This window comes from Neolamprologus multifasciatus, chromosome 3, assembly GCF_963576455.1.
Source record: "Neolamprologus multifasciatus chromosome 3, fNeoMul1.2, whole genome shotgun sequence".
Taxonomy (NCBI): domain Eukaryota; kingdom Metazoa; phylum Chordata; class Actinopteri; order Cichliformes; family Cichlidae; genus Neolamprologus; species Neolamprologus multifasciatus.
In genome coordinates this window covers 34,111,033-34,131,684 of record NC_140441.1, presented here as the reverse complement: position 1 = coordinate 34,131,684, position 20,652 = coordinate 34,111,033, and the positions used below count along the sequence as shown (strand labels likewise).

Here is a 20,652-nt window from a genome sequence, read left to right as displayed (position 1 = left end):
TTAGATACATAGAAGGTAACAGATATCCATGTAGTTTTGGTCAGTCAGTGTAATAATCAGGACCATGAACAGGATCAAATGTTGTAATGAATGAATGAAGTCAGAATTTAGATTTTCCTTCTTCTAGCTGTACTGACTGACCTTTGACCTCATGTGTTAATGACTCTTCACCTCTGTCTCCTCTCACAGGGAGAAGATGATCTGCAGGATCCTGCTGCTCATCATCCTCACCTCATGTGTCTCTGGTTAGTTTACAGCTTCACTTTATGAAGCTCAACAACAGATTTGTTCCAGTTCTCAGTGTGTCTGCTCCTCTCTTTCCCTCTCTGTCTCCTCAACAGGATCATTTGCAGTCAATGTGACACAGAGCTCCTATCAGGCAGAGGAGAACCACAACATCACACTGGAGTGGACGTTCACCACCAAACCTGACACATCCACCAAAACTCTTTTTATACTCTGTGAACTCTTCATCAGTGATAAATTGTCAGTCCTGTATCATGTTCATGAAGGTGTTGAGGTGTCAGAGTCTCAGGATGAAAAGTTTTCAGGACGAGTCCAGAGTGACAAAGACGCCCTCAGAGAAGGACGAATCAGACTTCAACTGTCCAGACTCACGACTGATGACTCGGGTCTGTACCTGTGTGAGGTGAACACTGATTATGGCTTCGGTGTTGGAAGATGTCGACTAAACGTCACTGGTAAGATGATTTAGTGAAACTTGTAAAGTTAGTAAAAATGAGTGTCATATTTTAGTGGAACTTTAGGATAATAAACTTTGGTGAATACATTTTATGAACTTTCAGGACAAAATAATATTTTCTGTCCTTTCCAGCAGCTGCTGATGAGCCCAAACATCAAACTCCAACAGTGAACCCACAGACAGAGAGTCGAGGAAGCATCTGTTGTGGATTTTTGGGTGGCATGTATACCTATATAACTATATGCACTATATATATCTATCTGCACTGAACATATATATTTTAACTCTCACGTAGAGTCTTAAGCACATGGTTTATTAAGATGGTACAGTAACAGGGCAGTTAATGTAAGGTCTGTTAACTAACTCCCCCACAGTACACACTCAACAACTTTCATGTAGAACAACAAAAACATGTTTATTTAAAAACAGTAACACTGCAACAGAAAAGTGAACACATCACAATAAAATCACCTTAAGTATCATTAAGTTAAGCGTGTGCCTGACCCTGCACCTGCTGTTTATGGCTGGAGGACAAGTAGGAGGTTACCCAGCAGCAGGGGGAGGGGTTGTTGTCCCCTATAAAGAGGGGTCAGAGGAGACCGGGGCTCTTCTCTTTCTGTCTGTCTCTGTGTGGCTCCGCTGTCTGTGCTTACAGCTCTACACCCCGGGGCTATGAGTTGTCTTGCTGTTCTGTGTATGTACTTTCTTGCTGTTCATATGATTCAGTGTATTAAACTCTGTTCCAAGAATTCTACTTTGTTCCAGAGGATCTTTTTGAGTGAGTAAGTGGATCTGAAAAAGCTACATCTCCACATCGTGGGATAAAGTTATCATGTTGGCTTCAAAATTTGCTACCCGACAGATCGGCCTCTATGCTGCACTCATACTGACAGCAGCTGCTGCAGCTCTGCTCATCACACTGAGTAAAAGCAAAGAACTGATACTTTAACTGTGGATGCTCATAGTTACAATGTGCATTGTTCTGCTTTTTCTAATTTTATTGTTTATAAAGCGTACATATTGTAAATAAATCTTTATTTATATGATAGAAGTTATGACTCTTCTGTGTGTGTGTCTTTATCAGAGAGCTAGAAAATCTATGAGAGCAACACCAAGTGTAATCTAATAAACTGTATTGATACTATGACTCCACAAGGTGCATCAAAGGAAGGACGAGGGTTTATTCATCATTTCATCATCACCAAACATGCCGCAGGATGCAGCTTGTGTTTACTTCTTTTACATGGTACTTAAATGAAAGCCTCCTATGGACTTATTTTATATCATAACAAATGTGCGAGTAAAACATGATCTGAGCAAATTTCATTTCACAGGAGCAGTAACCTTCCTCACATGTAAACTCAGAAGACGTGAGAAATTGTTTGCATCTGCTGCAGTTGTACCCTCCCGTGGGCAGCTCTCTGTGCTCCTAGAGAAATCCTGTTTTGTTTTTTTTTGTTTTTTTTTTCATTTAGCTTTATTAAGAGCAACAGAATGAAACATGGCACACATCAGCTTGACAAGAACACAGAAAGGAGTACAAAGGAAACAAACAAAGAAGATACAGCTTGAGCGTGTCATAAACACAAAATGCCAGCAGTTTGAAATTGTTCTAACACACAGAGATATAGAGGTACATCAAAATGTTTAAATAGTGACACGTCTCTAAGGCGTTTTTATTCTTACTGTCGATTATTGATAAAATATAAATCTTTATATGCAAAAGTGGATTAATGAATTTAGAATTTGGACAGCGTAAGTAGCAGGTTGCTCCAGAGTTGGTTTGTAAACGAGAAACACCGAAAAAGTGCAGTTTATAATAATATCACCTTTGACACTCTGCAAGTGGTTAGCTGGGTAGAACCTATGAAGCATTTTAAAGGAAACTTCCTTTACTTTGTTGGTCAAAAAAATTGGTGGTAACAGCCAGACTTTGTCCCAACACATATTTCCAACCAAGCTGGACCAGTATGATGGAGAAGAAGGGGGGCATGTCCAGTCTTGAAGAAATGGGACCCAAGTTGTCCTATCCTTCTTTTTAATGGCTGTAAGAAAACAAGCTTTGCTGGTTTCAGTTCCAGAGACCTGAGGAGGCACAAGCTGGGCTCTATTTCCTGTCACATGTCCAAGAAGTGAAAACAGTCCTGATGAAATAGAGTCAAAAACCAGAGTTTTAAAGTGTAAAAATTCAGCATAAGTAAACATATGTCCTTCTTTATTAAATAGTTGGCTTATTGTAAGAATGTTATTATAAAATCAATTCTGGAAAAAAAGAGTAAAGCTGTTATTTCATATAAAACATTTATGTAGACTAAATTTATGTTTATAAATTAAGGACCAAGCTATTCGCACTTCAATGATTCTTTTTTTTTTTTTGCTTGTCCTGTCTGGCAGTGTAGCAATCAGAATTATTATCTGAGAAAGAAAAAATGCTTAATGGTTTAACTACAGCCAGCTTGAAGGCCTGTGGTACGTATTATTAAAGATAGGTTATCAGAGATTGAAGCATTAATTAGTGGTAGGACTTCTTTGAGCAGTTTAATGGGGTCTAAAAGACACGTTGATGGTTTGGAGGAAGTAATTATTGAAGTTAACTCAGAAAGATCAATTGGAGAAAAAGAGTCTAAATTAATATCAATGGTACTAAGAGTAGCTGTAGATAATATTGCATCTGTGAGATGATTATTGGTAATTTTTTCTCTAATGGTTAAAATTTTATTTATGAAGAAGTACAAGAATTCATCACTAGTTAACGTTAAAGGAATAGTTGGCTCAACGGTGCTCTGACTTTTTGTCAGCCTGGCTACAGTGCTGAAGAGAAACCTAGGGTTGTTTTATTTTCTTCAATCAGTGACGAATAGTAAGATGCCCTGGCTTTGCGGAGGGCTTTCTTATAAAGCAACAAAGGAGCTTGCAAAGAAAAGCGTCTGGACTTCTTTAAGTTACTTGAAGATGTTTCACCTCTCATCCGAGAAGCTTCTTCAGTTCTAAGGTCAAATGGCAGAGAGTCCCAGATTTAAATCCAGTGGGGGTATCCCCCCCCAAGAGGGACAAAAGGACCCCCTGATGATCCTCTAATCACCTGAGCCAAGCTGTGAAAGCGGGTGTGGGTCCCAATCAGCCAGAGTTTCAGGTGAGCTCATTGTGAAACCTGTCCCCACCCGATCATGCGATTTCCTCAGGTCAGATGGCCCAGGGTGTGAGTGGGCGTTAAGGCGTCTGGGGAGGGAACTCAAATTATAGATGGCAGACAGTTGGTGTCGTAAACCACCGCCTCTGTTCAAAGATGGTCGCTCACAGTGGACATAGATGGCTTCTTTCACTCCTCTTTCAAACCATCTGTCCTCTCTGTCCAAAATGTGAACATTGGCATCCTCGAAAGAGTGACTTTTATCCTTAAGATGCAGATGGACAGCTGAGTCTTGTCCTGTGGAGGTGGCTCTTCTATGTTGTGCCATGCGCTTGTGAAGTTGCTGTTTAATCTCTCTGATGTAGAGATCTGGGCATTCCTCGCTGCACTGTACGGCATACACCACATTGTTAAGTCTGTGTTTTGGAGTTTTGTCTTTCGGGAGAACCAGTTTTTGTCTGAGTGTGTTGCTGGGTCTGAAGTACACTGGGATGTCATGCTTGGAGAAAACCCTCCTGAGTTTCTCTGATACACCGGCAACATAGGGGATGACAATGTTGTTGCATCTGTCTTTCTTATCCTCCCTCGCTGGTGTCTGATCTTCTTTTCTGTGCCTCTTTGCTGACTTTATAAACGCCCAATTAGGATAACCGCATCCTTTACATGTGTGTGTTCCTTCTTTTTTCCCCTCACGCTTAGAGGGAACGTGTTGAGTGCCAGCGGAGCAACAGGTGGAGACTTCTGGAGCTCCGGGGACCGCCGAGAGCCAGCCGAGTGCCATGGAAAATGCGCCCAACGTCAGGGGTGAGCCATGGCTTCCAGCGGAGTTCCTCCTCCAGCTGGGTAAAGGCTGCTCGGCGTCGCTCCTGAAGTTCAATGTCTGCTGGGTCCATAGTATGGTTGTGATCTTCTGTTATGGGAAGGCTGTGTGCAGGCAGGAGTGGTGATATGAAGGACCCAAAATGCAGACTCACGGAAATCAAAGGTGAACTTAAATACAGCTTTAATGCTGAACTCCAAAAAAGAGTAACAAAACTGAGACTCCAAGATAAACTTTACTGTGATGGCCAAACCCGTGGCCACACTCTAAATTGCTGGACAAAAGATGGTAGCCAGGGTTTGAAACCATTAAATGCAAAGGAAGATAATTGGACCACACCACCACTTCCTGCTGAAGGGGAGAATGTGTGTTTTCTTTAATTTAAAAACAAAGTATTTGTATTTAATTAAATATTTGAGTTTAGGGTTTAATGGGTTTTGATTTTCTTCTTTGGTGTTTAGTTTATTAACAAACTAGATTGTACTGCATCGTTTGATTTATGATTGTGTTTTGTTTCTTACCCCTCATGTGTCACAATGGTCTGATCAGCCATTATATATACCCTTGTATGTCATTTCATGTTTTAGGTCAGTTATGTTTGTTTGTAGCAGTCATTTGGTTTGTTAAGGTTGCAGTCTTTGCCTGAGTTCAATTTTGTTTCTTTGACCTCTTTTTTGAGCTCAACATTTATTACTCTTGTAAATATAAGACATGTAAGTGTGTCTGTTTGTGTGTGTCTTTATGTGTCTGCACAAGGAAAGTGTAGAAAGTTACTACAGATGTTACTTGTGTTAAATCAACTGAAAAAAGTGATACCTGTTGTCTTTGCTTAATGACTGGTTTTAGTCTTTACAATCCACATTGCTTGCATTGCATATTTGAACAAAATAACCATATAAAGGATTCATTAAATATAGTTCTTTTTTTCCTTTTTCCTCTCTCTTCTCTGCAGTGTAAATGATTCAATTGAGAAAAAAAGTCTTGACAATCCACATTGCTTACATTGCATATTTGAACATGTTTGTGGGTAGATTTGAATGCACCAGGTATAAGTGCAGTCACTCAGCCTCAACTCAATGTGGTCCTAGAGCCGGGTACAGATGTGTGTCATAAATTAATCTGGCTGTAAACTACGGCACTTGGCCACAGGTGGCGCTAGTTGACTCGACTCAATTTGAGTGCACACAAAGTAAACTGCACGCTTTAGTTATGAAGTGACGGAAATCGGATAATAAAATGTACAAGGGGAATGATGACGACGACAAGATTCTCCAGATCGTTCACTCTTCTTGTCCTGTGAACAGCATCGTCGTGGGGACGTTTATTTGTTTGGCGTTTTCTCGGTCGCCTCGTGCTTGAGAATATCAGCAGGTAAACTCAAGACAGTTTAAAATATTTTGTTGTTAAACAACAACACGACTGACGGGCTGTGTTTGAGGTAACCTCACAAATGTCGCAGATTAAATATATTCAGTGTTTATTTGCTGGTTTGTCGGTAGCGGTTCCTGTAAAGCAAATCTACCACACATCTGTTCGACCGTCACCAGTTAATCTGTGACACCAGTTAATCTGGAACACCGGGGATTTGGGGCTCGAGAGATTGAATCTATCTTTACAGACTGATTTACGGAGTTACTTTGAGAGCAGGGCTCCATGATGTAAATTAGCCTTACAGTTATTAGTTTCGTTTCTTCTTTAATACCACAGAACTCTATACTTCCCCTCACATTTCACTTCCTTTAAGTATTTGTTTTCAATTAAAACGTTCTTTCTATTTCATTAATTTAGACATCCATAACAAAATCTCTGTAGACACAGCAAACATATTTCTGATCAGTTGAGAAACTAAAAAAATATTTTTCTATAAGTGAGATTGTTGGATTGTATTTGTTGTGTTTCGTTATGTGTTATCAAGTTGTTCTGGGGTAAAGGTTGTAAATGTTGTTGTAGCTTTAATTGGGTAAATGTTAACGTAGCCTTTGAAAGGAAGTAAACAGGTAAAGGGAATTAGAGACAGGAGGAAGGTATAGAGTTTTTCACCCGTGGTGTGACTTTTTATTATGTGACTTTTTATAAAGTGCACCTTTTTAAAGGTATTTTTTTATTGCTCTTAAAAGATGTGTGTGAACAGCACACTCTCCTGCTTTACAAAACAACCTGATATATCATTTGTCCTTCACATGTTTACGACTAATGCCTACATTTTAAAATTAAAATTGGTGATGCACGAAAGAACCTTTGAATAAGGGTTTTTCTGGCATATATTTTGAAGAAATAAAGAAATATAGATTTTTTTCAGACTTTGCCAAACGCCAAGTGAGCCATAAATTGAACTAACGTTCTAACTAACATTAGTGTGATAATGAGATGAAAGTGAAATAATGAATAAATAAATGAATAAAAGTAAAATATTTAAAATATAGTTTCAAACTGCTCTTTGGATCGGTTCATTTTGAAGCCCGGAGTAGATGCAATATTTATTCACAAGTTTTACCTTTACTGTTTCACAAAGAGTTAAAAGGACATTGTCTAAATTTTAGCCTTTTGAACGTATTATTCCAGATCTATTTTTCTGATAAAAATTTAATACATTCATTATAATATAATATAATATAATATAATATAATATAATATAATATAATATAATATAATACAAGAATATTAAACAGGTCACTACCTTCACATCAATCAAAAATGTGAATAAACAGAAATAAAGATGAATTATTCTCACTTTTCTCTTTTATCAGGTGACTGCAGGTTTTAAAGAACATGGAAAAGTATCACACTCAATACCTCACATTAGATTCACTGCTACAAGAACAAATGCAGAAAACATTTCATACATGCAGTCCCGAAAGGTTGATTTTGTTCTTCTGGATGTAACGTTTTCAGTGGGAGAAACATTTCATCATCATCCAAGTGACGTCTTCAGTCTCAGCTGACTGCAGGTTTCCCCAACCTTATAAACAGGACATTTGCATAATGACTGAAGCTAGCACCACTGAATGAACAGTGGAGCTAGTTTCTCCCACTGAAAACGCAACGTCCAGATGAGCAGAATCAACCATTTGGGATTTACTTACCTGGATGACTGAGCAGGCATCAAGACATACATGCAGTAACTGTGCAACACATCTGTCTACCAGATAATCATCTGTTCTTTCTTATGTTAACAATTTATTTCAACCCAGCACTGTTAACAAACACTAAAAACTTTTTTCTTTTATTTAAGACAAACTTACTAAACAACACTGCAGCTGTAATGATACAATGTTGTCTTACAGCGACTCATAGAGATCCAGGCAACATGACAGTAACTGACCCATCTCATCTAAGCGCTTCAGACTTTTTAGGCTCGCTGTTATATATATTCTCCTACCTGATGTTTTCCTCATTCCCCAGACCAGACTCTCCCAAACCTGATCCTGAGCCTGGACTCAGCTCTGTGACTATGAGTAAGAGAACCAATCCAGAGGGAGACCGCCACGACTTTAAAAACAGGAAACTGTCTCCTGATGAGAAGTAAGAGTTAACAAAATGGCATATGTCGCCCATATATTATTATTATTATTATTATTATTATTATTATTATTATTATTATTATTATTATTATTATTATTATTTGAATCCATGTGGTAATAAAAATAATAAAACATGACTGAATAAACAGCCTAATGAGAGAAGTCATTCATTGTGAAGAGCTTCAACCTTTACAGTCTTACTGTAATGTTATTCTTGTGACTAGTTTGCACTTGTTGTATCTAATATCTATTACATTTAATTTCTCTCTCTTGTGTTTTTTTTGTTTTTGCTCTGTTCACCAGGATCACTGAGGCACCAGATGCTCCTGAACCCGAACCTGGACCCAGCTGTGTGTCTTTGAAGAGTGATCTGTCAAAGAGTTACATCTTTGATTTTAAAGGATCAAAATCTGTTGCTGTTGAGTAAGACAAATTTCAAATTTACCTTATAGCTGTGTAGTACACCTGGCCTCAGCCCTGAGATTTAAGAGCTCCATGAGGAAGCTGACAGGCTGTCATAACAGCCCCTGCCTTCCCTGCACTGGGTGTCACACCGTTCATAGCTGGTCAGTTTGACCAGTAGTTGCCCTTGCCCTGGTTAATAACAGTCTGATACTGTGGATGTCTGTTTTGCTTGGGAGGGTGAAGTGACCTGAAAGTATCAAAAAACATTAAGAAAAGCAGGTAGTAGATAATCTTTTTTGGACTCTTTGGCTGCTTTGACTGCTGCACACCATTGGCTTAATGGGCTACTCAATATGTAGTTGTTGAGTTCAGATATTTGACTCTTGGAAAAAGTTGGACAAACATTGGACATTTTGTACATTCATGGAAGCAGTAAGTTTTACTTTCACAGCAAACTGCTTTGTTATTACTGACTGTTGACTAGGGATGGGTATCGTTTAGGTTTTATCCGATACCAGTACCAAACCGGTACTTTTGAAACGGTGCCGGTGCTTAAACGGTGCTCGAACCGGTGCTTAAAGAATCAAGAACACAAACTATGTCCTAAAACCTCTCATGTTTAGCTGTTTTTTTTTGTAAAAAGATAACAATGTTAGCCTTTTCTGTAGCTATAGGGGATTTATGGTATCACTCTTGGCTGGGAGCAGTGCTTAATCAATGGAAAAAACAAACGTTGTCCAAAAACCTCTCATGTTTAACTGTTTTCCACTTTTTCTTTGGTCATTTTAGCCTTTTCTTTTTTTAGCCTTTTTGTGGAGTATCTGCCATCAAACAAGAAGACAGACGCATGTAACTATGACGGTGTTTGCTAGTTCACCTTACATGCATTAATTTAATAACGTGGTTAGCCTAATCAATGTAAATTACACACGAACAACATTAAGCTACTCACGCAGAGAAGAACGGCTGCTGCTGCCATCGTCATCCATCATCATTTCTGCTACACTGGCAGGGCTAGGGGCCAGGACTGTACTCTTCGGGTTTTTGGGGGATGTTTCTCCTGGTCAGATAACAGGCAACCCACCCACAGTAGATGTGCACGGTGTGAGGTCTCGCAGCAAGCTATCAAATACGGCGCATTTCTCGGCTTTTAACAAAATGCTATACGTCGCCAGGTGCTTCATCAGATTCGAGGAGTTACCTCCTTTGCATAGTATCACCTTAAAGCACTTGTTGCAGGCTGCTGAGTTTGCATCTTTTGCTGTGAAGTACAGCCAGACTTTGACCGCTTCGCCTTGGGCATTTTTAATCTGTAGCTCTGCTCTAAAAGAACGTACGTACCTGGGCCCGCCTACTACGCTCGCAGAGGTAAAATGATTGGCTAGAATCCAAAGTGTATGACATCTCAGGAAAAAAAAAGCACCGAAATAAAGCACCGAAATAAAGCACCCGAAATGTGCGTTGCTTTTTGGTCTGGTTACTACCGTTTATGTCAGAACCGGATACCGGTACCCATCCCTACTGTTGACTCCTCCAGCATGAAAGTCCAAATAAAGTTTTTAAGATTACTTTGGCAACAGTTTTTTTTATTTACTCATTAAGAATAAATTACAGGCTGTGCCACCTTTTCTTTAATCCATCTATCCATCCATCCATCCCTCTATCCATCCATCTTCTTCCGCTTATCAGGGCCCGGGTTGCAGCAGCCTAAGCAGAGAAGCCCAGACCTCCCTTTCCACAGCCATCTCTTCCAGCTTGTCCGGGGGAACACCAAGGTGTTCTCAGGCCAGCCAAGAGATATAATCTCTCCAGCGTGTCCTGGGTCTGCCCTGAGGCCTCCTCCCAGTAAGACATGCCCAGAACACCTCACCCAGGAGGCACCCAGGAGGCATCCGTGCCAGATTCCCAAACCACCTCAAGTGGCTCCTTTCAATGTGGAGGAGCAGCTGTATCTGTGATCTTGTTCTTTTGGTCACTACCCAAAGCTTGTGACCATAGCTTAGGGTAGATTGACCGGTAAAATGAAAACTTCACTTTTACATTCAGCTCTCTCTTCCCCACAACAGACGGGACCAGTGTCTGCATCACTGCAGCTGCAGCACCAATCCGTCTGTCGCGCTCCCGCTCCCTTCTCCCATCACTCGGGAACAAGAACCCGAGATACTTGAATTCCTCCACTTGGAGCAGGAACTCGTCCATGACCCGAAGTGGGCACTTTTCCAGCTGAGGACCATGTCCTCAGATTTGCAGGTGCTGACTTTTATTTCCACCGCCTCACACTCTGCTGTGAACTGTTCCAGTGCGAGCTGGAGGCCATCACCTGATGGAGCGAGTCGTTCCTTATATTTAATAATACTGCTGTGGTCTCGTACACCAAGGGTCTTAATTTAGTAATCAATGCAATGAATTTAAAGGAATCAATCTAAATCAATGTAGTAATAAAATATTTAAAGATAACATCATCTTGTATTTTTGTACAAAATGGTTACAGTTTCTTCATGATGTCTCCACAGAGCTGATCAGGAGAGTTCAGATGTTTCAAGTCTTCAGCATCAAACTGATCTGGACTCAGTATTTAAGGTTTGTACATGTACACCAAACTCTATTTGTAATTATTTTCATGTTGCACTTTTTATAGTGTCAAAGATATTAAAATGTGTGCACGTTTCACTAAACGTGAAAGTATTTCAAAGTGCTGAACAATAAGAAAAGCAACAATGAAAATTAAAAACAATTTAAAATGCAAAAAATTATGAAAAAATAAATAAAAACCAACATATATACTGCAAAAAGGACTTGATAAAAGCATTAGCAGTTATGCAAAGCAAAATATTGAAATGGCTGATTAACATTGTGTGATTCAAAGTGTCATAAACTGAGCTCAGATCAAGCAGAATAAAGACAGAGTAGAGCCCAGAGTCAGCAGTGAGCAGTAGATCATTTGAGACCTTGATCAAAGCAGTTTCAGGATTGTGATGTGAGCAAAAGGCAGAATGAAATTTTACAAAGATCTGATTGTTGTTAATATCATGAACTGAGCCGCACTACATTTTATCGCTAGCACTGGAGATAAAAGTCCTAGTGTGGAGATGAAATTGAGGGATCAAAACAGGCTTTCATAAACTCCTGTGTATAGAGTCATATGTGAGGCCATTTGTGTACACATGTACATTATCATTTATTATCTTTTTTTTTCAGAAATGTAAAAGAGTGTTATTAATATATGTTCTTACATTAATAAGAACAAACTGACAGTCCATAAATTTTTTAGAAAAATGATCCAGTAATGTTACAAAATAATGAAATGCTAAAATTATATATTTTTTCTCTGACATGAGTTTTGTTTTAAATTGTTACTTCCATATTTATTTACACTCTTTTTTTGTTAAATTGAAAACAAACACAAAACAAATCAGTGAAAGTCTTTTTACACTGAAGATCTCATTGTCATAAATTAAGAATGTGTCATTTTTTCCAGATGCTGGAGGAAAACATTATCACTTTTGTGAAGAACGAGCTAAAGAAGATGCAGAATGATCTGAATCCAGATTATTCAGAGTGTCAGAGGGATGAAGAGGAGGTGTTGGACAGTGAGGAAGAGAAGCAGAGAAGGAGCAGAGAGGCATTTCTGAAACTTGCAGTTAACTTCCTGAGAATAATGAAACAGGAGGAGCTGGCTGACTGTCTGCAGAGCAGTGAGAGGATTTCTCTTCATAAATTCATTCTTTACAGGAATGAAATTGTCACATTTTCTATAATCATAACACTCATGTTTCTGGTGCTTTCCTGTAGAAAATCCTAATCCACTTTGTGAGAATACATTTAAATGTAACCTAAAGAAAAAGTTCCAGTGTGTCTTTGAGGGGATTGCTAAACCAGGAACCCAAACCACTCTAAATGAGATCTACACAGAGCTCTGCATCACAGAGGGAGGGACCGGAGAGGTCAACACTGAACATGAGGTCAGACAGATTGAAATGTTTTCCTGGAAACCAGAAAGACCAGAAACAACAATCAGGTGTGAAGACATCTTTAAAGCTTCAACTGGAAGAGACAAACCAATCAGAACAGTTCTGACCAAAGGAGTGGCTGGCATCGGGAAAACATTCCTGACACAAAAGTTCACTTTGGACTGGGCTGAAGACAAGACCAACCAGGACATCCAGTTCATTTTTCCATTCCCATTCAGAGAGCTGAATTTACTGAAGGATAAAAAGTTCAGCTTAGTGGGACTTATTCATCACTTCTTCACTGAAATCAAAGAAGCAGGAATCTGCAACTTTAAAAAGTTCAAAGTTGTCTTCATCTTTGATGGTCTAGATGAGTGTCGACTTCCTCTGAACTTCCACATCACTGAGATCCTCACTGATGTTACAGAGTCCACATCAGTGGATGTGCTGCTGACAAACCTCATCAGAGGAAAGTTGCTTCCTTCTGCTCACATCTGGATAACCACACGACCTGCAGCAGCCAATCAGATCCCTGCTGAATATATAGACATGGTTACAGAGGTCAGAGGGTTCACTGACTCAAAGAAGGAAGAGTACTTCAGGAAGAGACTCAGAGACAAGGAAGAGGCCAACACCATAATCTCTCACATCAAGACATCACGAAGCCTCCACATCATGTGTCACATCCCAATCTTCTGCTGGATCACTGCTACAGTTTTAGAGAGTGTGTTAAAAACCAAACAGGCTGGAGGAAAGCTGCCCAAGACACTGACTGAGATGTACATTCACTTCCTGGTGGTTCAGACCAAAGTGAAGAACATCAAGTATGATGGAGGAGCTGAGACAGATCCTCTCTGGAGTCCAACGAGTAAGAAGATGGTTGAAGAACTGGGGAAACTGGCTTTTCAGCAGCTGCAGAAGGGAAACCTGATCTTCTATGAATCAGACCTGACAGAGTGTGGCATTAATGTCAGAGAGGCCTCAGAGTGCTCAGGAGTGTTCACACAGATCTTTAAAGAAGAGAGAGGACTGTACCAAGAGAAGGTGTTCTGTTTTGTCCATCTGAGTGTTCAGGAGTTTCTGGCGACTCTTCATATTCGTCTGACATTCACCAACTCCGGTATCAACCTGCTGGAAGAAGAAGAAACAGCCTCAGTGCAGACTGGAGAATCTTCAGTAAGACAGTTCTACCAGAGTGCTGTGGACAAGGCTTTAAAGAGTCCAAATGGACTCTTGGACTTGTTTCTTCGCTTCCTCCTTGGTCTTTCACTGCAGACCAATCAGACTCTCCTACAAGGCCTCCTGACACTGAAAAAAAAACAGCTCACAGACCAATCATGAAACAGTCCAGTACATAAAAAATAAACTGAATGAGAATCTCTCTCCTGAAAAATGCATCAATCTGTTCCACTGTCTGAATGAACTGAAGGATGACTCTCTAGTGAAGGAGATCCAACGTCATCTGAGTTCAGGAAGCCTGCCCATACTTGATCTTTCTCCTGCCCAGTGGTCAGCGCTGGTCTTTGTCCTACTGTCATCAGAAGACAAGCTGGATGTGTTTGATCTGAAGGAATACTCAGCTTCAGAGGAGGCTTTTTTGAGGCTGCTGCCAGTGGTCAAAGCCTCGAAGAAAGTTCTGTAAGTGTGTAACCAGCATGAAACAGGTTGGGGCATGCTTCACATCTGTGCTCTTCTTGGAAATTGGTAACATCACAGATGTTTCTAACTTTTTCACTGATATATTTTCAGGCTTAGCGGATGTAACCTCTCAAAGAAAAGTTGTGAAGCTCTATCATCAGTTCTTAGATCCCAGCCCTGTAAACTTAGAGAGCTGGACATGAGTAACAACAACATTCAAGACTCTGGAGTGGAGTTATTGTGTGTTGGCCTTGAAAGTCCACACTGCACACTTCAAACCCTCAGGTTAGATCATCTTACTCTTTGTTTAAGATTTTGACATTCCACTAATTAAAATAATCTTTGTTTTAAATGACAAACAAACAAATTAAATGTAGTTCACTCAGACTGTGTGTTATGTATTGTGTTATATTTGCAGGCTTTCAGGCTGTCTGATCACAGAGAAAGGCTGTGCTTTCCTCAATTCAGCTCTGAGCTCTAACCCCTCCCATCTGACACAGCTGGACCTGAGCTACAATCATCTAGGAGACTCAGGAATGAAGCTGTTGTTGACTCGACTGCAGGATCCACAGTGGAAAATGGAAAGCCTCGGGTAAGGAGAAGTTGAGGTAGGGCTACAAACATTACCTCTATGATGTAAGCCTACACCATAGTATTATTAGTAGGCAAGACAATGTAAATGTAATAAATTGTGTTTTATATGTTTAAACAAAACAGGTACAGAATAAAACAAAAGTATGATACATTATTCATGTGAGGGAAGGAAACACAAAACATTTGCTTTTGATTGCTGAACAAGAATGGGCTACTCTGACACCGTCCCTTTTTTAATTTCAGGATGGATCCTTGTGGAGTACAATGGCTAAAACCAGGTTTAAGGAAATGTAAGTGTGTTTTTAAATACAGGCATTAAATCACTGACAGCTTGCATTTAAACCCGTTATATTGTGTAGTATAATTAGTATACTTTATTTGTCATCTTTATATATGTATATTTGAAATGATCAGTTTTAAAAAATACAGCCACAGCAAAGGTATACAAACAATCAGTTCCAAGAAAGATTTGCATAGGTAAAAAGCCACCGGCATACCTTAAGGTAAAATCATAAGGTATGGTTGTACCTTCTTGTACAACCATAAAAAGTCACTTTACCAGCTGGAGTTTGATCTTCGTGAAGTGAAAACCAGGGTCAGTAGAGTGTCTGCATCACTGGAGAGGATACACAAATAACTGACTAACTGTCTCCTCAGATCTTCCCTAGCAAGATCCAGAGATACTTGAACTCCTCATTTGGCACTGAAAGTGTATAAATAATTTGCAGCTTAGAGCCACGGCATCAGACTTGAAGGTTCACATATCCTCACTTCAGTCATCTTCACACTTGACTGCAAACTGGTCCTCTACAAATTGGAAATAACCACATGACCATATCATGCACTAAATGAGACATAATCCACAAACCTTTTTGTATTTTGTCGACTCTATTTTCATAGATTTCTTGAAATGGAAAGCCCTGGTGGAGTGTAATGTGGACTGCTTAGGAAAACCAACCACTCCATCAGGGACTTGTCATTTTACAGGCACAGCTCTGTGCTCCAGCCTCAATAATTGAGATGCATCTAGCTGGGACATTTCATACTCAACATTGTGTTGACATTCTGACGCAAATGGGAGTTGAGGATCTCTTAGACCTCTGCTCAACACTCCAAGTGTACCCTAACTCAATAGAGTGGGAGTTCTTAAGTAGTAGAGTTTTTCAAAACACCCCAAGGGGAATTAAAGCTGTGTGATTTAAAATACAAAGTTCAGATGTGAATTGAAAAAGTGGATTGTTGGATGAGAACTTGACTATAACAATTGCTAAAGGTGATATTCATCATCAACTATAAGACAAACAACACAATCTCATGACGAACCATCCTGTGAAGTGGTAAGTAATTTTTGTAGTGGACCCTGAGCTGTGAATGCAGACGATTTTAGGCTTGGAGTTGAATAATCACTGCATCCTGTAGTTAGGTACTATATGTCTTAATTTTCCTGGTAATCTGTATTTATGATTCCTTTAATTCCAGAATATCTTCAGACTGTATAGCACAGCAACTCTTGTAGTCTGAATGATTAGAGTTCTACAAACTGATTGCATATCTTCTCCCCATATTCTTTCCATTAGATTTCTGTGAACTAAATCTGGATCTAAACACAATACACAGAAAACTCAAACTGTCTGACAACAACAGGAAGGTGGTGCATGTAGAAGAGGACCAGCAGTATGTTGATAATGATGAAAGATTTGATCATTGGCCTCAGCTGCTGTGTACCAACACTCTGACGGGTCGCTGTTACTGGGAGGTTGAGTGGAGTGAAGAGGTTCATATTGCAGTGGCTTACAAAGGAATAAAACGGAAAGGAAACAGGGATGACAGCAGGTTTGGCAAAACCGATCATTCCTGGTGTTTGTACTGTGATGAGGGCGAATACTTTGCAACTCACAATTACAATTCAAGAGCGATCCCTGTCTCCTCCTCTGCCCGTCACAAAGTAGCAGTGTATGTGGACTGTCCTATGGGCACCGTGTCCTTCTATAACATAATCTCTGGCACACTGGTCCACCTCCACACCTTCAACACCGCATTCACTGAACCTGTATACCCTGGGTTTAGAGTTGGGTTGCGTGACTCTTATATCTACATCTGTGCTGCCTCAGAAATCTGAACCAGAGTTCATAAAGTAGCAATATAGCAAAGTTACTGAGCTACAGTAACATAACTGTCATCCATATATTATAAAATGCACAACATTATACATTTGAATGTGGTGAATGTTTCAAATGTGATTCAAATTACACCAACAGTCCGCCAAAAGTCCTAGTGTCATCTTCTTAACTTCTAGATCATGCAGTAGAAGTGGAAATAGAAAACTGAGGAAAAAAAATTAAAAACAGGCAAAACATTTGATTAAGTGAACCGGTGGTTGTAATATGTTTGCAATTCAAGTGCATAGTTCAGAGGCTTTTGGATAGGAATCCTGTAGCACCACCATCTGGCCAAAAATTACTGAAAAGCATCAGAGAGAGCAGGAGTAGTTCAAAGTTCAGACTGGATTCAAAACAGTACCAAAAGTGAAGCTTCGGGATCACTTTGGATCAGACTGTACTGGACCTGTGAAGAATGAGATGAGAAGAGCATTAACGAACACTGATACAAGTTCATCACGTTGCTGTGTGATGATTTGACAGAGAACTCAAATGAAAGCAGCAATAAGGGAATATCAACACATATTCTCTTATCAGCTCTGGTTTCAAGCTGCTATCAAAACATTAGATTGAGTTTGCAGAAGTCTACAGTCAGATTTTTGGAGCAAACACATCCAAGACTCAAAGCTGGAAGTCTTCCTTCCTTCCTTTACTTTGCTGACAAATTTGAATATTTTACCAACAACTTCTGCTTCTTAAATTATTTTTAAATCCATAAATATTTTATTCCAAATTGCAGTGGTTAGCGAGGCCTCCATGTCTGAACCTCCTGGTCAGCTGAGATCTTTACCTGTGCCTGTATAATCTGCTTTCATGTATAATAGAAAGATATAAATGAAGAATGAAAACTTTCCTCAATGCACAGTTGTTTTTGCAAATGTTGTAAAGCACCTGTATAGAAATTTGTCATACACTAATAAGCATCTAAACTTCTAGGTGCTCGATGATGATGATGATGATGATAATGATAAAGAAAATACGCTTCAGTCAATGGCCATGGCAATAGAACAGCATACTTAATATGCTTAGAAGGACTTATGGAAAGAGAAACATGTGCAGAGAATCAAGCTGCAAGAGTCTTTCTGAGGTTCCTGCTCAAAAACCACATGCCCAAAATGTACGAGAGTGTTCCCTTATTTCTCTCTATTATATAAATGTAAGTAACAGAGGCTGGAACATAGAGGGAAGTAGTTTTTTTTCTTACCTAATTTATTTTTGCATTTTATTGCATATAACCCTTTTCAAAATATGCTTCAATAGACAATAAACACCAGGGAAGGATTGCATTCATCGTGATTTTTTTGACTCCTGTTAGTGGAAAAATCCAGAATCCTGACAGATACCTGAAAACTCTCAACATCCTCTGTGAGCTCTTTATCAGTAATAAAACCTCAATCCTGTGTCATGGACCTGAGGCACCTCAGAAAATACAGACTACTTGGGCCCTTTTTGAAGAGGGCTTCTGTGTTTTTAATGGAGTCCAGTTTATTGTCAGTGTGAACACGGAGGTCTTTGTAATCGTCCATTGTCTCCACGCTGACCCCATGGATGAAACCAAGAGTCACTGCTGTAGATGGTTTTGCTTTTGCAGTGTGTTTTCCACCACAGACTTGTGCTCTTCCTTATCACCCTCTCTGATACATCCCACCACTGTACAAACATCTAGAAACATCTGAAGCTGGCAGGTCACTCTGCTGGAGCTGAAGTCAGTGCTGTGTGAAGGCCAAGAAGTCAAAAACATAATTCTCACAGTGTGGACACGGTTGATCAGGTGGAGAATGATCTCTTTAACTCCAAGTTGGGGTGAGAGTGTCTCTCATCTTAGATGTGTTTAAATGAAGAGAGACTCATGATCAAATGATGATTAAACTCTTGTCCTTCCTTTGGAGTCATGGTATCAATACTGTTTATTGATGATCCTGTTTTTGAAGCAGAATAAAGTCCAGCAGGTAACAAGACAGCAGCTCATCTTTGTGTCCTTCACACTCGACAGACATTCAGGAGAAAGAGTTCATGTGAGACGCTACTCAGGACCAGTGTCAGTGTGTTTGAGATGACACTCACTCACCACAGGATCTGAAGCAGGTTCCTGCTTTTAAAAACTACATTTCTAAAAGCAAAATATATTTTTACATTTACAGTTAATTTACAGTTAAAACCGTTTCCGTCAGGAGGCAAAGCATCACTTAATGTATATGAAACCACAGATCGTTATCATCATCATAACATCAACCTGATGACGTCATAATAAGCTGCCGTTCAACAGAGAGCGATAATTACAATAAACGCTCTGTGAGGTCGATGTTCACATTTTGTTTTATTTCCATAAAATAATCACAGTTTATATTCATCGTGTTAGTTTTGACACTTTGATCAAGATTCCCTTCAAAATAATGTAAATATGATGAACAGTTTCCTCCATTAAGTTTATGATTATTATTCTCTGTCATCATGTTGTTGAACTAAACTCCAACAGCCTCGTTTACATTGTTGATCAAACACTGATCTGATGAGCTGGAAGTTGATCAGTATTCATCACTGGACTGAATATAAATACTGTTTTCTATTTAGAGAGTACATTGATGAAGGGTATTTGTGTACTTTATGTACTTTAAGTCTTTCCAGCTGCAGAAGTGTTTTTCTGACACACGGTGGCGCCATGTTTTAGCTGATGAAAAAAATGGAAACTTCTCACGTTTCCTCCACAGTCAGTGCAGAGAAACTGGAGTCGTCAGTTTATTGTTGTGTTTGAGCCAAACGGATTTTAAAGACTGAGAGTGTGAAAGAAACAGCAGCACAGAAAAGAAAAATAGATTTAGAAAAAGACGTGAAAATAAGTTCAGTGTGTATAACACTAAAGTAGAAACACACAGCAGTTAACAGGCTCAGTGAGCAGCTGGATTCTCATTTTTCACACAGACATTTTCAGGGTGCTGAGTGGAAAAGTCACAGGTACACGGCAGCTCGCTACCTGCTGCAAGTGGGGACAGGTAAGCTGTGCACGCGGAGTATTTTTTTCTGGGAAACGGCTCCGCATCGTGGCCGTTGTGCCGAGCAGTGATCGTCTGCAGCTTCTGTGACACCGATCATATGAAGTTTGTTAGTTGGTAGACATGAGCGAGTGCAGCTTTGGTGTCTCGTTATGCTCAAGGAAATACACAGAGATCTGCCCAGTTGGTGCATGTTTCCCCTCAAAGAAACCCAGACGTCTCACCCTGGAGAACATAAACGAGCGATCGGAAGTTTGTCCATCGATCTCCTCGAGCTTCATACACGAGCGAGTGGCACCAAGAGACCAGTCCCTGTGCAACCAAAGTGATGACGTCAGGCAGAGAAACAGTGAAAGCAAGTCGCGGTTCTGTCCTTTACTCAGATCCTATTTTCTGTTTTTATACAGTTTTTCCTGGATTTGATTCAATCTTAATATTAAGTGCTCATCAACTTGGATTGTCTCATTCAACGTTAGCTCATGACATCTCCACTTTTTTTCAAAACCAATTAGCATCCAATCTAACTTTATCTTTGGTAAATTTGATGAACTGGTCCTTTACATACACCAGAGTGAGATGTAGCCCTTTATATTTGACAGAACACCTGTAGTCAGTGTGTAAAGAGGTCACTGTCTTTCTGGTAAACATGCACACAGTAATGCACTGAGGAACAGGAAATAATGATGACCAAAATATATTTTTAATTTTAGGTCAGCATTTAAATAGCGGCAGCTATTACTCA

At 39.7% G+C, this 20,652-nt stretch overlaps 2 protein-coding genes and 1 pseudogene across 3 annotated transcripts; all 3 read left to right on the top strand.

Annotated features, from left to right (window-relative positions):
• Positions 1 to 164: 164 nt before the first annotated feature.
• LOC146522717 (uncharacterized) lies at positions 165 to 1,201 on the top strand. The gene is made up of 3 exons (XM_085153612.1): positions 165 to 245; positions 342 to 701; positions 836 to 1,201. Exons 1-3 carry the CDS (start codon positions 197 to 199, stop codon positions 970 to 972), a joined length of 546 nt encoding a protein of 181 aa, XP_085009738.1. The 5' UTR covers positions 165 to 196; the 3' UTR covers positions 973 to 1,201.
• A 6,618-nt stretch (positions 1,202 to 7,819) lies between these two features.
• LOC146522716 (protein NLRC3-like) lies at positions 7,820 to 14,171 on the top strand (annotated as a pseudogene). Its single transcript, XR_014872995.1, has 5 exons — positions 7,820 to 8,175; positions 8,478 to 8,597; positions 11,093 to 11,159; positions 12,058 to 12,274; positions 12,372 to 14,171. The product of XR_014872995.1 is annotated as a protein NLRC3-like (transcript).
• LOC146522715 (neoverrucotoxin subunit beta-like) lies at positions 11,142 to 20,349 on the top strand. The gene is made up of 7 exons (XM_085153635.1): positions 11,142 to 11,159; positions 12,058 to 12,274; positions 12,372 to 14,167; positions 14,279 to 14,452; positions 14,586 to 14,759; positions 15,005 to 15,051; positions 16,339 to 20,349. The coding sequence occupies exons 4-7, from the start codon at positions 14,367 to 14,369 to the stop codon at positions 16,878 to 16,880; spliced, it is 849 nt and encodes a 282-aa protein (XP_085009761.1). The 5' UTR covers positions 11,142 to 11,159; positions 12,058 to 12,274; positions 12,372 to 14,167; positions 14,279 to 14,366; the 3' UTR covers positions 16,881 to 20,349.
• Positions 20,350 to 20,652: the final 303 nt, after the last annotated feature.